The 19,708-nt window shown below is 44.5% G+C and overlaps 1 protein-coding gene across 1 annotated transcript in view; it reads right to left on the bottom strand.

The window, feature by feature from the left end:
• Positions 1–286: 286 nt before the first annotated feature.
• Positions 287–19,708, bottom strand: part of LOC122647633 — an 82,007-nt gene continuing 62,585 nt past the window's right edge. The window contains 1 exon segment of the mRNA XM_043840986.1: positions 287–357. Within this exon segment, the coding sequence (XP_043696921.1) occupies positions 302–357 (56 nt within the window). The 3' untranslated portion in view covers positions 287–301.

Genomic DNA, 19,708 nt, shown 5'->3' with positions numbered 1-19,708 from the left:
TTTTTGTCAACTACAGTTCAATAAAAAATTGGACCCAGTTTTTATGCATGGCCCGTGTACATAGTACGTACATGGTCATGCCTTTCAACCGTTGGATGGGGGTGGGGGGCAGAAGTTTAATAATACATCCTCCTCTGTCCCCCATCTAACGGTTGAAGGCACGACGGTGTACGTACACACCACGCATAAACCTTTTGCCTAAAAAATTCAAGGACTCAAAGATAACAAATTAATGCCCTAAAATTGTATGCAGCGTCAGATGATTAAAAAGGATTTTATGTTCCGCTTGAATGAGGACTTTCTAGACAAACCTAACAATTGATGATGGGGGTGGAGTCAGATTGATGCCGGTTCCACCTGTAAACCAAGTAATTGTATGCATTAGAACATTTGTTGATGATCAAGCAAAAGTTTACAGTATTACATTAATAAAATCCATGCTTAAAATAGTACACAATTACTATGTCTATTCACAATAAACAATCTTAAAGCTGATTCTTTGAAAACCAAAAGGAGACATGCATTGCAATGCTCACGGTAAATGTAACAGATGCAAGATTTTCCTTTAAGTGAATGACAAGAGTGTTATTGGTGAAGCCTGATGTCAGTTTGTTGTAATATGGGTACAAGGGTAGAATGGTCAATAGGGGTATTTTGGTCTTGTACTCATTCTAGAATTTTCTATTCTTCATTATAAATAAAGCTGGCCTGTGTCTTAAGAGTTAAGACAGGAGAACTCTCACAGTATTCAGTTTAGCAACTGGAGCAAACGTCTCCTGATAATCAATCCTATACGTCTGGGTAAAGCCTCTAGCAACCAGCCTGGCTTTATATCTCTCAATACTTCCATTAGCCTTGTGTTTGACAGCAAATACCCATTTACACCCTACAACTCTCTTTCCCAGTGGAAGCTGAACCAAATCCCACGTGTTATTTTTGCCAAGGGCTCTCATCTCTCCCTCTATAGCTTCTTTCCAATCCGAATGTGCCACTGCCTCCTACTAGGAGTTAGGAAGAGAAACAGAGGACAGGGAAGCAAGAAAGGTCTGGAGACTAGGAGACAATGAGTTATAAAAAACCATATTAGAAATTGGGTGATGAGTGCAACTACGTTTACCTTCCCTAACATCAATAGGAAGGTCTAGAGTAGGATCATAAGGAGGAACAGATGGAAGCTTACCAGAGGGTTTAGAGTTAGTAGAACTTGGAAACGTTTCAGTAAATCTTATAGGAAAGATGGTAGTAGGCCTATTCTGGTCGTGCTCTCTCTTCCTGGCATATATCTGAAGTGACTCATCTCCCTGAACCATTTTTTCCTTCCCTGGCTGAATGGTAGTTTCAATAGGCACAAGAGTTTCCCCCTGAACAAGAACCTCATTTTGGCTTTGCACCTGTTCCTGACTAGTAACCCCATCCTCAAGAACATCTTCTTCCCATGGTGGATGTATAGGAATTTGAAGGACCTCTTCATGGTGAACAGACTCCCCCTGAAGAGGGACAGGGAGGGATAGGGTAGAAAGGAACATCTTCCTGAAAAACAACATCCATGGAAACAAAAACTTTTCGAGAAGAAGGATGATAACATTTGTATCCTTTTTGGGTAGCAGAGTATCCCAAAAAAATACATCTAAGACCCCGGGGATCGAATTTCCCATGGACATGGTAATTACGGACAAAAGCAACACAACCAAAGGCTTTAAGAGGGACAGGAATGGTGACAGTACCAAGAAGGGTTTCTATTGGACTCTTCTTATTTAGGACACGGGAACGCATCCTATTAATAAGAAAGGCAACAGTGGTAACATCATCGCCCCAAAACCGAACAGGAACATTCATAGCAAACATGATGGACCTAGCAACCTCAAGAAGGTGACGGTTTTTCCTCTCTGCCACTCCATTTTGAGGTGGAGTATCAACACAGGATGTTTGATGGATAATCCCATGGGCAGAAAAATAGGACTGAAAATTTCTGATTTTAGCATCAAACTGAGTGGAAACCATATGGTGAAAATGTTGACATATAGAAAACACATCACTCCTCTGTTGCATTAAATAAACCTAAGTTGTATGACTAAAACAATCAGTAAAAGTCATAAACCATCTATAACCAGAAGAAGATACCACACAGGCAGGGCCCCACACATCAGAATGAATTAAACTAAAAGGAACCATACTACGATTATCCGACGCAGAATAGGTATTCGAGTTTGCTTTGCAAGAATGCAAACATCACAATGAAAATTATTCAAATTACATAACTTGGTTTTTTTTTTTTTTTTTTCAACCCTAACTTACCTGGGACCCGGGCCAGCCCCAAATCTTTTATTAATTCAGCAAAGAATAAAGAACATAGGGGGGGACATTCCACCTAACCCCAACCCAAGAAAAAACTCACACACTCAAGGATCGAGCCTAGCCCACCCTTACAAACAACGACACTTATATTCTAAGGATCGGCAGGCCCTCCCTATCCTCCCTAATAATACCTTGAAAAACACCCAGTGGCAAATTGTCCTGCTGGAAAGTGACAGAAGACCCAGTTTCACAAGCCCGCTTGGCCAAACAATCAGCTGCCCTGTTACTCTCCCTAAAGGCAAAAACCAACGTAACCCGTGTCGCCGCAATCAGCACCAGTATCTCATTAAACCAATACTACCCTTTCCACAGGCTACACCTCTTTTGGTTCACCAGTTTAACCGTGGAGGCAGAGTCTGAATTCACCACCACATCTTTGAAACCCAGCTCTTGGCACAGGCTTAGGCCATCTCTCAAGGCCCTCAGCTCGGCTATTGAGTTAGTGCACACCCCATAATGGTTTGAGAAAGCTGCCAGGACAGCACCACCCGTATTCATGATAACTCCTCCCCCCTCTCCATCACCAGGGTTGCCCCAACAAGCCCCATTGACATTAAGCTTAACTGAAAAGAAAGGGGGGCACCAATATACAAGGAGGGGGCGGGCAATTTTGGTTGGTGCAGCCTCAAGACCAAAGCATTGCAGGATGAACCTGTCTCTAGAAGACCCCCCTCGGCTAACCTTAACAGGTAATGGGAGCTCTCTCACCCAGGACATGATGCACACAATAATCGTGATCGTCGTGCGCCTAGGATCCTCATGCCTCCTACTGTTTCTTTCCTTCCAGAGTTCCCAGACAATCAGAAAAGGAAGTAACCCTGTAATAAAAGAACTGAGGGAGCGGCAGTTTGCCAAACCCTGCCAGTGAGTAATTCGACTTCTGACGTCCTAAGAGGGGAGTGTCTCAATGTTAAGTAACCGGGAGAAGTAGGCCCAAACCTTGGTGGCTGTCCCACCAGAAATCAAATAATGGTCTGTTGTCTCAATCTTAGGTCCCCACAGCAGAAGCACCTGGACGCCAAGGGAATCCCCATAGACATTAAGGAGTCATCTGTTGGTATTTTACCATTCATCAGTTGCTAAGAGAAAAAAGACACTTTCATAGGGAGGGATGGGTTCCAAATCCACTTGGCATAGAAATAACTGGCGACACTCTCCTTATTTCATTCCAGGCTGATTTAGTCGAAAAGCAGCCATCACTTGTCGGGGCCCACACTAGAACGTCTTCCCTATTAGAAAGGTGAAAGTTACCTGTAGTAATGTCATTCCTGGTAACCATCTCATCAATGTGGTCTAGTAAACCCTGCTTCCATGAGCCGTCCTCCTCCAGCGCATCCTTTAAGCACAAGTCTACATCAACCAGGAGGCCATTGTCCACCGCATCAATCAACAGACCAGCCCCGGACCAATTGTCCAGTCAGAAGAAGACATTCCTAGTGCCAATCAATCACCGTGACCTGTCCAACAGCAGCCCCTTATAGGGCAGGGCATTCCGCCATGACCTTAAGCCTACCCCCCTGTGAATTAGCCAGAGATACATGAAGGCCTTTGAAGAACTTGGCTCTGAAAAACTTGCTCAAAAGAGATTGATCTGCCAGAACCCTCCACAAACCCTTACGCCTCAGTGAGAGACCAACATCCTCCAGCAACCTAACCCCTAGGCCCCCCTCTTCCAGCGGCCTACATACCTTCTGCCAACAAACCCAGTGCTTCCGCTTTCCCCATTCTCTGCTTCCCCAGAGAAAGTCAGCGAAGATGCCATATAGCCTTCGTAAGACAGCTTTAGGGGGTCCAATGTGGCAAGAACATGGATCGGGATGGAGGAGAGAACATGCTTCAAGAGAGTGACCCGTCCCCCAGCAGAGAGGAGCCTCCCCTTCCACCTTGCAACCTTGCTACAGATCTTTTCAACCAGGCCATCAAAGAAGCTGATCTTTAACCTTCCACAGTGAAGAAGGGCCCCCAGATAAGTGATAGGCAAAGCCTTCTGCGAGAACCTAGTAACCATCCCCACCATCCTGGCTTGAGCCGATGAGGTCCTGGCTCCTACTACTAAACAGCTCTTCTGCTTATTAACCAGCTGACCAAAAAAACCTTCGTACCTGCAGAGAAAGCCCATGATTTGCTTTAGCGAGCTCTTTAACCCCCTGAAAAAGATTATAGTATCGTCTGCAAAAAGGTAATGAGAGATCCCCGGGCACCCTCTTGGAAGCCTGAAGTAGGAGGCGTGCCCTTCAGCGAACAACTCCTTGATCCCCCTGCTCAGAACCTCCTCTACCAGGATGAAAAGAGCTAGTGATAAAGGATCCCCCTGTCTCACACCCCTGGAAGACTTGAAAAAACCAGACTGCTTGCCCCCCAGAACAATAGAGAACCAACAATTCTCAATCGTCTTCCTGATCAGGTTGATCCAGTCTCTACAAAACCCAAACTTTGAGAGCACCCTCCACAAGAAGTTCCATTCCAGCCGGTCATAGGCCTTAGCCATATCCAGCTTGAGAATCACATTTCCACCCCTAGTCTTCCTGTTCAGCTCATGAGCGACCTCTTGTACAATGGAGATGTTGTTATGAATGCATCGACCCTGTACGAAGGCACTTTGCTCCTCCGCCACCAGGGATGGCCGAAGTCCTGCCAGCCTGGATGTTATGATCTTGCCAATAATCTTATAGGAGAAGTTGTACAGGCTAATGGGCCTCAAGTCCCCCATCACCTCTGGCTTATCTTTCTTTGGAATCAGAACCAGGTTGGTGGAGGTAAAGCTTCTAGGAAGAGCATCACCTTCAAAAAACTCCTTGACAGCAGCCCACACCTCATTACCTACCACATCCCAACAGGACGTAAAAAATGCCCCGAGAAGCCATCAAGACCTGGCGCACTGTCACTGGATAAAGCAAAGACCGCTCCCTTCACCTCCTCTACCGAGGGGGTTTCCAGTAGAGAGGTATTATCAGCCTTAGACACCACCAATGGGATCAAGAAGAGCAGCCCCTCGTCTACCACACTGCCCTGTGAGGCAAAAATGCCCGAAAAGTGCCGCACCGCCTCCTCCTGCACCCTCTCTACATCAGTAATCCAGCCGCCGTCTGCCCCTCTAATCCTCTGCACACCTGCCATCCTTCTCCTGACATTGACCGTGGAATGAAAGAACTTTGTGTTACGATCCCCCTCCTTTAACCAAGTGACTCCGGATTTTTTGCTTCCAAAAAATCTCTTGCTGCAACAAGACCTCCTGCAGATCTTCCTTAGCCACCCCAAGAGAAGCTCTGGAGTCATCATCAGCTCGCATATCAAACTCCGTTTCAGCCCTGCTTACCGCATCCTCTGCATCCCTAACTCGCTGATGTATGTTGCCAAAGACCTCCTTATTCCATCTGCGAAGAGCAATACGAAGCCCTTTGAGCTTCAAGAACAAAGCATACAGGGGCGTGCCCAACACCGGTTTTTCCCATTGGCTCTTGACAAAATCCTGGAACTCTGGGTGTCGGAGCCACATCTGCTGAAATTAAATCCGGACAAGGAGCGGTGGGCCTCCACCCAGAAGGAGAGGCCAATCGGAGCATGATCTGAATAGGACCTATTAAAGTGAGTCACCGAGTACCTGCTAAAAGAACTCACCCAAGTCGCGTTCACCAAAAACCTGTCAAGCTGAGCCATCACCCTGCTCGCACCGGTCTGGTTGTTGGACCAAATGAAAATGCTGCCAGTGTAACCCGGATCAATAAGGGCTGCCCTGTTTAAGAAACTTCCAAAATCCTCCAGCGATAAAGAGCACGCCTGTCTACTGCCCGCTTTTTCCAAAGAAGCTGCCACAGCATTGAAGTCACCCCCCACAGCCCAAGGCAATGAGACAGAATGAGAGTACGCCTCAAGCCTCTCCCAAAGCTCCCTCCTCTCCATCCTCAAGAAGAGGCCATGGATAAACGTAAGGACATAGGAGCCTGCACCGCCCCCCACACATTCCACCGTGATGTACTGAGCATGTTCTTCACCATCCTCGCCTGAACTGACGATCTCCAAAAAATCCATAGTTTGTCTGAAGTGTGAACTGAGTCCATCCCAATTCGCCTCATCACCACTCGCGCCTCAGAGACCTGCGCCTTTGGTTCAGCTACCGCCACCATGTCCACCTTATGCAAGCTCACAAGTGCTTTTAACCGCCTACTCGTGGGCTTGTTCCCAATCCCTCAGGTATTCCAAAAAATGCAACTCATTGATCAGAGTTTAAGGAGTCAACTGCCGACCTCATTGATCTCATGACACGCCGCTGGGCCCCTTCCAGGGCCCTCCTTCCAGCCCTAGCTTTCTTCATCTTCTTTTGCCTGTACACCAAGGCTGCACTGAGACACGCAACCCGCGGCTACAGTCGCCTCCTCGCACCACGGGCACCTGGTGCTGACTTTGTATGTGTCTCTGGCAGCCTCTCAACATCTGGTGTTGACCCCATGTGCGCCTCTGAAAGTGTCTCCACCAATCTGTTAACCTTCCCAGCATGGTTCAAAATCTCGCAATATTTCGCCGAAATATCGCTTAATTTCGTATATCTCGAGCTCACCGAGATGCAAAATCAGGTCGAAATGAAAAAATACCATATTTCGTCGATATCTCGTGCGATATCGAAGATATCTCGTGAAATATCGACGATATCTCGATATCTCGTGAGATATCGGAAAAATATGGTATTTTGGCTTAAAGTGTCACGTGAAGGGGGGCTTTAATACAATATTTCGCAGATTTCGGTCCATATTTCGACCGAGAGCTGCATTTGCTAAGGAATTTCAGTCTTTTGCCTATTCTTCCACTCTTCCAAGCTCTCATCCAACACTCTAGCCATTGTTCAAGCACATTGTTGTCGGATTTTCGCCGGTAAACTCCTCGGAGGGTCATCTAAGCTCATCATCCAAGCCTTTTTCCACTATTTAAGGTAAATTCTATTCCTCTAAAACTATTTTTTTGAAAAGACTATGTACAAATTTTGTTGGATGGTGATGATATTAATATATGTTAGACACCGGAGGCCGATCTATATCCTCACGGTGTCGAAATTTTTTTTCCATATGTATTTTTTTTTTTTTAATTTTCTGGTTTTAAAAATTCATTTTCCTACAATTAAAATAGGAAATAATTAGGGGTAATATGACTTAGATGGTAATGAATTAAATGTATGTTAGACACCAATGGCCGATCTACGGCTTCACGGTGTCGGATTTATTTTTCTGCTCTTAAATAATTATTTTAATTTTCGCACATACCACTCCATTGGCATCGGATTATGGTGCATCACAACCTTACGGTGGATATGGATATGGATCATCATCATATGGGCAGTTTAGTGGGGTAGGGGACTCTGACTACCAGTCCCAGTCCCAGGGACATACTAGATCATCTTTTGTAGATAACATCTTTGCATACCCTAGCGGACCTAGCTACCAACCTCACCAGTCATACATGCAGCCAAGGCCATCGCCTCTTGCGCCGGCGCCAACATCATATCACAGTGGATCATCTTCTTCACGGACTGGATCGATTGGTAACCCTAGTTTATATCCTAGGATAGGTTACCTACAGTATGTTGATGATTCCATTTACGTGACACTTGTGGATGACTACACTCGTTTCTTCTCCGATTCTATACCGTGGTCCACATATGTCCTTCAAACAGAGAGCAATGGACGTCGACTCCAGCGAGGCATGAGTGGGATTGATCCAGGGAGGCACAACAACTACTATTAGCAGTTTAGCACTTGTAATTTGTAACTTAAGTTGTGATTTCATTAATCTATGAACTTGTGAGTTGTGACTTGCGAGTTGCGAGTCTTGTGACTTACTAACTTTGACACTTAGTGTATTGCCTTTAAGGCTTTAAGCGAGTTATTGAATATTATGGAGTTTATGAGAATCATGGCACTCATCAATGTGTATTGGCTTTAACTTGATATGTGATGAAGTTAAATACTATTATTAAATATTAACTGCCTAATCTATGTGTATTTAACTATTTATACATTAGGGTCGGCGACCGTATGTCAATCAAGGGTGCAAGCCCAAAACACCAATTTGAATTCACATTTTTACAATTTTATGGTTTAAATGTGTTTATTAAGCTTAAATAAGGCTGTCCATGAAGTTTCAAGCCTAGATATGGCCAAATACCCCCCGAGATGGACCCCCGAAATATTGCAGAAAAAATGCAATATTTCGGTCATATTTCGCGATATCTCGGATATTTCGGATATCTCGGTAGGCCCGAGATACCGATATATCGCGAGATATAGTACTATGCTTCCCAGGGAGTGTAGCCTTAAAGGCCCTGAGGCTTTCCACCATCCCCTCGCGGCTTGTCTCCACAGGAGCTGAAGTCGGCACCTGCCAGTCATCCTTCGAGCCAGCAAGAACAATCCCCTCTTCAAAGAATGGCGCAGCGACAACACAAAGGGAAGACGATCGAAGCTCCTTGCCCCTGTCAGCTGCACCCACTGCGCTACCTAACTCCACCGGGAGTTCCTTCTCCACATCGGCCCTGCCCACATCGACTTCCTCCCCCTCGGCTTCCAGAACCTACGTTGCCATGCCTGGGAGTTCACCCTCCTCTAAGTCATAAGGTGCAACCCCCCCACCTGCCGCGACAACTATCTCGCCGATGGTAATTGTTGCAACTGCCTCAGCTGTACCAGTGCACCCCAAGGTTTGCTTCTCCACAGCCGACGGCTCCACAGGTCTCCATTGACCACTCCTCCGTCGAGGAATCCTAGCGAGTCCCTGGTCCGTAGGCCCCCAACCCTCTCTGGCACCCCCCGACGGTGTTCCCTCTCCACGTGGAATGTAAACCCCCTCGCGATTCCTGCCCTCCCCAAGCACCTCTGTCGCCGCTGCTCCTACAGCATTGGTCGTAACTGCTACTCCCAGAGACGCAGCATCAGCATGAGCTCCGGTAGGCCTCTGCCTCTATGCCTTCCTACATACCTCCTTTAAATGGCCAATCTTCGAACAAGCAACACAGTAGGAGGGTAGCCTCTCATATACCATAGCTTGGTGAAAACCACTAGCGCCACAACTAACCCAGACCTTCGCCGGCAAAGAAACTCGCAAATCGACCTCTACACACACACAGGCTGCCATCGTGCGCGTGCAGTTCACCGTAGCCCCATCCACCTTCAAGACCCTGCCAATAGCCCCTGCAATGGACCTCAAGAAGTTTCCTTGATACAGATTCACCGGCAGTCCCGGCAAAGAAATCCACACCGGCGCCAAGGGAGATTCCCAATCCGAGACGAAGTCCGATGTTCACTTCATAAAGCGAAAAAGAAAGCCCTGGATATGCATATGTTCCTTCATCCAGACCTTGACGAAATCCGCTTGATCAATGAAGCGCAGGAGTACACGCCGAGGATTGAGAGTCGATATAACCACATCCCCCTGCAAGTGCAAATTCTTTTGAATGGCCTCTTTGATCACAAACAGCGATGGCTTTCCATAACTACACTTGGCAACAAGAGCAGTAGCAAAAGCCCTTTCCGAAAGTTCCAGCTCCTCTCTAGAGAAGACCGCAAGACACCCAAAGAAAGTCGAGGGTTTATTAATTTCCAAGGCAACAGGTGGCAGAGACAATGACCTAGTCACCACGGAAGCATAGGAAGCAGTCCCACCTTCACCAATCCCAAAACGTGGTGGAGGATCAAGGGGCCGATCCTCCCTAGGAGGAGCCGCCATGCTCAAAACCCACGTGAACACCAAACCCTAAACGTGCGCCATCTTGTTTGATAATGAAAAAAAATCTAAATGTTGACATAACTTAGTAAAATTAGGAGATAAACTACAAAGAGTTCTTAAGGGTGGGTATCCCAAACAACGGTGCCAAGTATGCAAATCGGCAAGGGCTTTCAAAGCAGATCCTGGGAGAGAAGCCACGGTAGATAACACAGTAGGAGGCTGCTCTAACAGATACAAGCCACCTTCCATCTTACCACATGCAATCGTGCTGCCCGTTTCCAAGTCCAAAAATACACAGTGACAAGGAAAGGAAATCACCTTACAATTGAGCTCACGTGTAATACTACTAATGGAAAACAAGTTAGTTGAAAAATTGAGAAAATGAAGAACAAAATATAAGGAAAGGGAAGGTGAACAATGAACAATACCCTTGACAAATATATGAGAAAAAGAGCCATTAGCAACCCGGACTTTATGGTTACCAGCTAATGGAAAATACTGGGAAAAAATTTTAAGAGAGCTCGTCATGTGATCAATATCTCCAGAGTCAATGATCCAAGAAAATGATTTGACAGAGGAGCTATGACCACAAAACGAAATACCTGTGGAAGGACTGTCAGAGGAAGGTGCAGTAATGGTAGAGGCAACACTGTCATAGGCTGAAGATGCTGAAGTAGTAGATTCCAGCCTTGACATCAAACTCCGCAGGTGACTCATCTCATTGGTAGAGAGAGGTGTACTAGTGGAAGCATCCTCAGAGATGGACTGGTGGGCAACACTACCCCAAGTACGTGGCAGACCACGCCCACGAGGCTCAGGTGGATGACCATGGAGTTTCTAACAACGATCTTTGGTGTGGCGTTCTTTCCCACAGTAGTCACACTTCACAGGAGGGCGACCAGATGGAGTAGCAGGACCACGATTTTGGACCGCAGGTGAACCAACCGAGGAGGGAAGAACCCCTTTGGAGGGAGCCGTATAAAGGGCAGCACGCTCCACGGGTGAGGCTGCACCATAGCATCACGCCGGCTTTCTTCAGAGGCCATAATAGCATAAGTCTGTGCAAGAGATGGAAAAGGATCCTTATTCAAGACATGTCCACGAATGGGATCATACTCTGTATTCAGCCCCGGCAACAAATCATAGACCCGAAGCTTTTCTTACCATTGGTGGTAGGCAATAGTGTCAGCCTGAAACATTTTTTTTTTTAAACCCGAATATTACCTGGGACCCAGGGCAGCCCCTAGACTTTTATTAATATCCAAAAAGAATGAATGAATACACGGGGGGGACATGCCACCTTACCCCTAACCCAAGAAAAGATATAAACATAAGAAACTGGACACTACATTCTGAGGACAGGTACACCTGACCTATCTTCCTGAAGGATACGTTGGAACTCCCCCTGAGGACAATTGTCCTGACCGAACATGGTGGAGAACCCTACATCACATGCGAGATTACCCAGCCAGTTGGTACCTCCATAAATTGCATCTTTTGAGGCTAAACATGCGCACCGTGGAGCTGGAATCAGAATTAACCACAACCCTAGAAAGGCCCAAGTCATGACATAACTTCAACCCATCTCTCAAAGCCCTGAGCTCAGCAACAGAGTTCGTGCAAGGACCATAGAAATTTGAAAAGGCAGCCAAGTTAAAACCCTCCATATCCCTTATAACACCTCCCCCCCTCCACCTTCACCAGGGTTCCCTCTACACGCACCATCCACATTCAGCTTTACCGCCACAAAAGGCGGGCACCAAAACACCGGAAGAGGGCGAGCCGGTCTAGGAGAGGGGGCCAAGATCCTAAGGGCACGAAGAATCAGCCTCCCTCTAACTGTGGACATTCTTCCAAGCTTGGAGGGCAGCGGAAGGCTCCTCACCCAAGCCTTGATGTAGTCAACGATCCCCATAGCCGGCCTCATCTTTTCCTCATGCCTTCTGTTACACCTCTCCTTCCAAAGCTCCCAAACAATCACAGAGGGCAAGCACCTAGTGATGTAGTCAGAGAGACTCCTACAGCTAGCTGACTCATGCCAAAGCAAAAACCTGTTTCTGACACCTTGAGCATGTACAAACGGAATATAAAAAACCCCTGAAAAAAACTGTTGGCAGAATCATGGGTTAGAAAGAGAGAATGAGAGAAAATAATGTGTTGTATTCATTGATAGGTAAGCCCCGGGGAAATTACAAAGAGACTAAACTAGGCGATGTGGGACTAAAACCCACATAGCTCACTTACATTTAATAACATAAGAAGAATAAAACTACCCCAAAAAGACCAGAATACCCCCACGGTATTCTGGACTACATATTCCAACACTCCCCCTCAAGCTGGATTATACATATGAGCAAAGAAAGAAGATCCAACTTGAACTAAAGAAAAAATAACTCCTAATAATGCTAACACTCCCCCTCAAGTTGGCGCATACAGGATATTAGTGCCCAACTTGAACAAAAAAAGGGAAAAAACCAAGTTGTAGTAGAATCCAGCTTGACAGATGAATGCAGCTCCCAAGTAAACCTTCAAGAACTTGAAAAAAATAGGTCTTCAAAACCTGGGCAGAGTTGAGCAGCAAACTTTCACCAATCTTTAACAGCTGTCCAGTGATGAATCTCTGACTGATAATCTTGAAGATAAACAACTAGGGTAGCAAGCAGATGAATTAAGCAGCAAAAAAGATCAAGCAGTGGAAAAAGTCAACCCAACTGTAGAACCTCATATAGGCAGACAATAACCAAACATCTTCAATACTTTAATACTTCAATCTCCCCCTTATGGCAAACTCAACCCCAATAACAAAGTAGATACCCATTGGCAATGGTGAAAACTCTGATCTTCTATGTTTTGCACCAAGTGTTCCTGCAAGTTCTGCTTTTACAATGTTTGCAGGTGTACTGTACATAATCGCCCCCTCACGTGTAGTACACGTGAACATAACAGAGATGATGTAAGAGATAGGGCAAAAACATAATATTCCAGAATTTTCCAAGAGGTGCTAAGGGTAATGGAAAAGGAAGAAATGGCAGATTAGAGAATACCATTAACTTCCAAAGGGGTTATGGGTATATGCCAAAGGTATGTTTTGGGAGGTGGTGAAGTGAAAAGAGCAATGGGATAATGAACCATGGACAAAAACAATGCAACACAGTAATCTTCAACCTTTTTCAATCGATCAAACTAATTCCAAAACACCAATCTCCAATGATCTGATATGAATTATTAAAAAACAGGTCTGATTTTTAGAGGGAGAAGGCACCATTCTTCAAAAACTTGATCGATCTTCACACAAGGAAGAACCAGTGTGCAAAATTCCAAACTATCAACTCCCACATGCAAAATAGAATTGACGAAGATATCTGGACAGCAATGGATGTAAGAAGCTTCAACAAAAAACCTGGATCAGATCTGAATTAGTGAATAAGGATAGGACCAAGCTCTCAAAGTAAGCCAGATATGAACAAAAAAAGCTTCACATAACTGAATAGGTTCGTAGTTGCAACCAATAACCTTGGAACACACTGTTGTAATCCCAAATAAGCTGATCTCCAGGGCAGTAGATTCGAATCTTCAATAATGAAAGAAATTCGATCTCCAATAGTAGGATACTCAGTCTCAATAATAGGGCAGCAGTAGTCCATATAAAGGCAGCAGTAACATGTCAACTAGTCATGCTTACAGAAGCCAATCAATAGAACTAGCAAGGTAAGTAGTAAAGCTCAATAGAACCAGCAAATATAAGATAATCACTCAGTAGATCCAATAGGTAGTTGAAGGATTAATCAAGCTAAGAAGAAAAGACATCATAAGATACTCATCAAGATCCCATTTATCTTGGGCCTTCCCTGCAGCAGTTGGACGAACAGAGGTACCTGTGAGATGGCCTTTCAAACCACGAGAACCAACAGCAAGCGAAACAGACCTCGACCACATGAGGTAATTTTTGCAATCAAGTCTAACAAAGTTGGTCTGGAAAGAAGGGAAATCCTTCTCACGGTGCACAGACGACCCTCCTTGTCCAGATGAAATGGCAGAATTTTCTTCGTCAAACATGGCCACAGAGAAAGGCAAAAAACAAGCAGAAGGCTTCACTAAAAGAAGCAGCACATAAAAAAATCCCCAAAAAAATGGGAGATTTATTGCATATTATAAGGAAAAAAAAGCCCTTGGTGGGATACACTCACCACCAAGGGAGGCCGAAAGAGAAAGGTAGGGAAGGGGACCCCTGCGGTTGTGGTGGTGGTGGTGGAAAAAGGGAAGGGAAGGCGGAAAAAGTAGAGGCTAATAAAAACGAGAAAAAAACTGGAAGGGAGGTGGGGCGGTAGTCTCGTGAGAAGAGAGAGGCGAGGCGACAGTAGTGGTGGTGGAGGCGGAAAAAGAGAGGAGGCGGGAGTTGTGGTAGTGCTACGGTGGTGCTGCGATTTTATGGGCGGCTGCTAGTGGTCCCTCAATCATGGCACGGGACCCTAGGTCGATTTCTCTTGGCTCTGGATACGATGATGAAATCTTAGAAAATAGAGAGAATGACTTGTGTCAATGAGACATAGGCCAGCTTTATTTATAATGAAGAATAGAAAATTCTAGAATGAGTACAAGACCAAAATACCCTTATTGACAATTCTACCCTTGTACCCATATTACAACACAGTTCTAATCCAGAAAGTACTATGGTGAATTTTTGGCATGCCGTTTCGTCTTCGAAACTCATGTAAAAGGCCAAAAAGTGCATACATCAACGCCAAAGGCATAGTACCTTGAAGAGCTCGTTGAGAGCTTCGATTTGATATGTATTTCGCTCTCTGTTGGTTCGGACCAGACCAGGTGGGTTTTTGGGGGCAGTTTGGTATTTTCATAGGTTAGGGTTTTCCTATGTGTTAAGAGACTTACTGTCTCTGGATTAGTGCTGGCGCTAATTAGCGCTAGCACTAATACCGAGAAGGGTATTTTGGGAATATGCCTTGTATTTTTCTGTTGCTCTGTTTTTCTATATTCAGAATAGATCTGGAGGGTTTAGCTCATACGGCTGAAGTCCCCAAGAGTTGCAGTTCTTTCTTCTCTCTTTTCTCTGTTATTATTTATTATTTACATGGAATCAGAGCGTGGTTCTTAGGCATCGTTCCATCTCTATCCTAGGATCCTGCTCATCTATTTGTTCTCAGTCCAAAACTTGCTGTTTCTCAAGGATACCTGATTTGCAAAGGTTTTAAGGTTCCAGGTTGAAGGGGGTGCAGCACCCTGATGCTGCGTTTTGGATGTGTTTATTAGAGACTAGTTCATGCACAAACTAAAGAACTAGGTCTCTATGTTTGAAGATTGAAGACCCAATATCAATTCAGCCTTTGATGATGATTCTCTGTGGAATGTTGGTGTTTGCTGCCTGAATCGATATGTGGCTGGCATATTTTTCGGGGATCAATTTTTGTTGGCGGTTTAGAGATCGATTTTTTATTAAACCGATTCTTTTCTGCGTGGGCTTCTTGACATTGGTTTAGTTAAGATTATCATTCAAATTATTTTTCTTTGGATTAGATGGGAGATTCAAACAGTAATGTGAAGACTGTAGTAACTGAAGTGGTATCTTCTTCCTCTAATCAGATCACCGAAAAGAAGTTGGAAGGTGTCAATAATTTTCAGCACTGGAAGAAGATAGTTCAATTAGTGTTGACTGGCCGTGATCAGTCAACACTAATTGAACTATCTGCGTGGGCTTCTTGATATTGGTTTAGTTAAGATTATCATTCAAATTATTTTTCTTTGGATTCGATGGGAGATTCAAACAGTAATGTGAAGACTGTAGTAACTGAAGTGGTATCTTCTTCCTCTAATCAGATCACCGAAAAGAAGTTGGAAGGTGTCAATAATTTTCAGCAGTGGAAGAAGATAGTTCAATTAGTGTTGACTGGCCGTGATCAGCATAAACCCTTGACATAGACCAAGCCAATTGATGATACGACATGGGACACCGTGGATGCTCGTATTTTGGGACAGATGTTGAACTCTATGGACAATCAAATTGTTGATTTATTCACCCATATTGATACAGTGAAGGAGTTATGGAAGTACCTGGATGTGCTATATTCAGGACAAAATAATCTTTCTCGGAATTATGAATTGTCACAGGAATTTTATCAAGCAGACAGAAAGGGTCGTCCATTGACCCAATATTTTCCAGATTTTAAAAGAATTTATGAATAATTGAATGCCTTGCTTCCGATTAGCTCTAATGTAAACCAGATGCAGACTCAGCGAGAGCAGCTCGCGGTTATGGGATTTTTAGGAGATCTTGGTAAGGAGTATGACTCTGTTTGGTCCAGCATTCTCGGTGGTGATAAGATAGCCTCCCTTGCACATACTTTCTCAAGGGTTCTCCGCGTGTCTCGTGAAAACTCTCATGACACTACACCTGTTACTGCTGATAGTTCAGCACTGGCAGCTTCTAACTGAGGGAATAGCGGTGGAAATAATTCTGGTGGGGGTCGTGGTCGTGGTTGTGGAGGTAGTTTGGGAAAGAATCCCTCTTCTGGTACGCAAAATAATCCAGACAATTTTGGTTCTGTGAAAACATGCCATCATTGTAGACGACCAGGACACATCCAACGTTTTTGTTGGAAACTTCATGGCAAACCTCCCCAACAACAGTTTGCCAACTCTGCAGCAAGTACAAAACCTTCTGCTCCATCATCCAAGGGAAAGATAGTGAAGATGTCTGATGAAGGCTATGCATGGTTTACACAGTTTCAGCTTTCTTAGCCTTCAACACTCTCTACTGCTACTTTTGTCCAGCTAGGTAATGCTACAGCCTGTTTATCCTCTTCCCATCCTTGGATCATTGATTCAGGTGCTTCCAACCATATGTCTGGGTTTTCAGGTAATTTTTCTTCGTTTCATCCTTCAAATTTTAATGTCACATTACCTAATGGATCCTTTACCTGATTTTCCATTTAACCTGTTATCAGTTAGTAAGCTTACTAATGCCTATAATTGTTCGGTGACCTTTTATCCCGACTCTTGTGTGTTTCAGGATCTTACAACGAAGAAGATGATTGGTAGGGGACGTGAAAAAGGGGGGGCTGTATCTACTTGAGGAGGACTCTCCATCCGTTGCCTGCTCCAGCATTTTATCCCCACACCAAATTCACTGTCGTTTGGGACACTCATCATTGCAGAGTTTAAAAAAAATTAGATACCCGTTTCAATTCTATTTCTACTTTAGATTGTGAGTCATGTCAGTTTGGGAAGCTCCACCGTGTGAGTTATTCCCTTAGAGTCAATAAGTGGTGTGCACACCCTTTTTCCTTAGTCCATTCTGATGTGTGGAGTGTTAGAGTTGTTAGAATATTTGGTGTATAAGGGTAGTTCTATTACTGTCTTGTTATAAGACATGACTAAATTGTATTTCTTCTTTGTTTTTCTTATTTCCATTTCCCTCCCTAGGGAGGTCTGTGTAATTTATAGAAGTTTATTAATGAAGCTAATATGTGTGTTGAGAATCACTCCACACACATAATCGATTCTCTCAACCTCTCTTCTCTTATCTCCTTCTTCTTCTACTTGCTGTAAATCTATTCTCCCTTATTAGAATCGATCCATTTTCAAGTTCTAACTTGGTATCAGAGCTGAGTCCTCTGGTTTGAGAGTCGACTAAGCTCGGTTGCTGTTTTCACCTCTCTTTGGAACCTTAAAAGGATAGAAGGCTCCACTAGAGGTTATACTATGTGAAGTATTACTCATACTACATTCTTTGGAGTTCCATTCTTCAAACCAACATACAATGGAGGGAGTTTAGAAGCTGTTGAAGAGGATTGAAGCCCTAGAAGCTACACAAAAAATTTCTACCCGTCTGTAGAGTGTTCTTTTTGCTTCTCCCTCATCTTTCCATCTTTTGGGATGAGATTTGGTGCTTTTGGATCGCCTAGGGGTATCCTTTCAGACCCCCCACCACTCGGTTGAAGAGAGGAGCAGGTTGAGGAGCATACCTCAACTCTATGATGCTCCCAAGGTACCGCCAGCTCTGTTTTTTGCTTCTTGTTTGAACCTTTTTGGAAGCTGAATGCATTGGATGTTTATTAGTTAATGAGAATGAAAGACTTTCATCCTTCTACTCTTGTTGGGTATTATGGACTAAAGACTCTTGGGTATTAGAAGGATTTGGTTGATGTTATACAAGCATTTGCTCTCTGTATGCCTGCTGTTTTTGGTATTTGCTTTTTGTCTGGTTGATTTGGAGCTATTTGTATACTGGTTTGCCTCCTTTGTTTGGGTTGAGTGTACTCCCCATTTGAGCTAAACACTATGTTGACTGTTGAAGTGTCTACATATTATGTCTACTATGTCTGGGAATGATTATGAGGTCAGTGAAACAACTCCAGCTAGCAGCCTGAGTAGTAGTTTCCCTACTATGGCTTCCTTTGATAACCCCAACACCCAAATCTCTGTTGTGAAGTTGGACAATACCAACTACTTAGACTGGTCTCATTATCTGAAGATGTCCCTGCGAAGTAGGGGAAAGTTGGGGTATATTACTGGCTCTATTAAGGAGCCTACCATTACTGATCCAGGATATCTGAAGTGGGAGACTGAGAACTCCACAATTATGACTTGGTCGGTTTTATCCATGAAACCTGAGATTAGTAGGAGATTTATGGACAAAGAAACTATAAAAGATATGTGGGATAGTATCACCAGGACCTTTGATCGAGTTGGTGACTATGCAAAGGTGTACCAAATTCACCAAAAAGTTATCATAATGAAACAAGGTGATAGAAGAATCTCTGACTACTACAACATTGTTATCAGCCTATGGCAAGAATATGATTACTACAGGTACCTTCGACTGTCCAACTTTGAAGATGAAGTCAAGGTCTACAAGAACCAGGAAGTCGAAAGGATTTTCTCTCTACTTGGTGGGCTCAATCTAGAGTAAGAGCCCATTTGTTTGCAGATCTTAGGGAGGTCTCCCTTTCCATCCTTGGATGAAGTGTGTAGTTACTTGCAAAGTGAGGAAACCAGGAGAGCAACCATGAATACTACACCATCAATGGAGCGATTTGCTCTTGTTTCTAGTTCCCACCGAGACTAGAGAAGTGGGGGGGAAATGCCAAGGGCCAACTTGTGGGGATCACCATAAAAAATTTAAATGTGATCACTGTGGAAAATTGGGGCGCACTATGGACAGGTGCTGGGACCTTCATAGGCAGCCCCTGGTATGCGTGGTGGATCATCTGGTGCCCGTGGTGGTAGGCGAGGAGGAGCTAGGGCCCACTCTGTAACATCCGAGACTGAAACATCTAGACCCTAGTTTGACCCTGATTCTCTTTCACAGGATGATATTATAGCTTTCCACCGGTTGATGTCGCACCTTGGCCATTACTCTACTAGTTCTACCCCTGGAGAGTCAGCTTCTTCTGCCTCAGCATTGCAGGTCTCATCTGTACTCTCTACTGCTCCTATTTGAATCGTCGACTCTGGAGCCTCCGACCACATGACTGGTATGTCACAGTATTATGATTCCTATTCCATTTGCTTTGGCTTGGACAAGGTAAGGGTTGTTGATGGTTCCCTTTCTTCTATCTCTGGTAAGGGTAATGTGAGGGTTACTCCTATTTCTCTTGAGTCTGTTCTTCATGTCCCTGATTTTGCT

Source organism: Telopea speciosissima, unplaced genomic scaffold (genome assembly GCF_018873765.1).
Source record: "Telopea speciosissima isolate NSW1024214 ecotype Mountain lineage unplaced genomic scaffold, Tspe_v1 Tspe_v1.0099, whole genome shotgun sequence".
NCBI lineage: Eukaryota > Viridiplantae > Streptophyta > Magnoliopsida > Proteales > Proteaceae > Telopea > Telopea speciosissima.
Note: the sequence above shows the minus strand (reverse complement) of the source record. Positions and strands in the feature narration are given on the sequence as shown.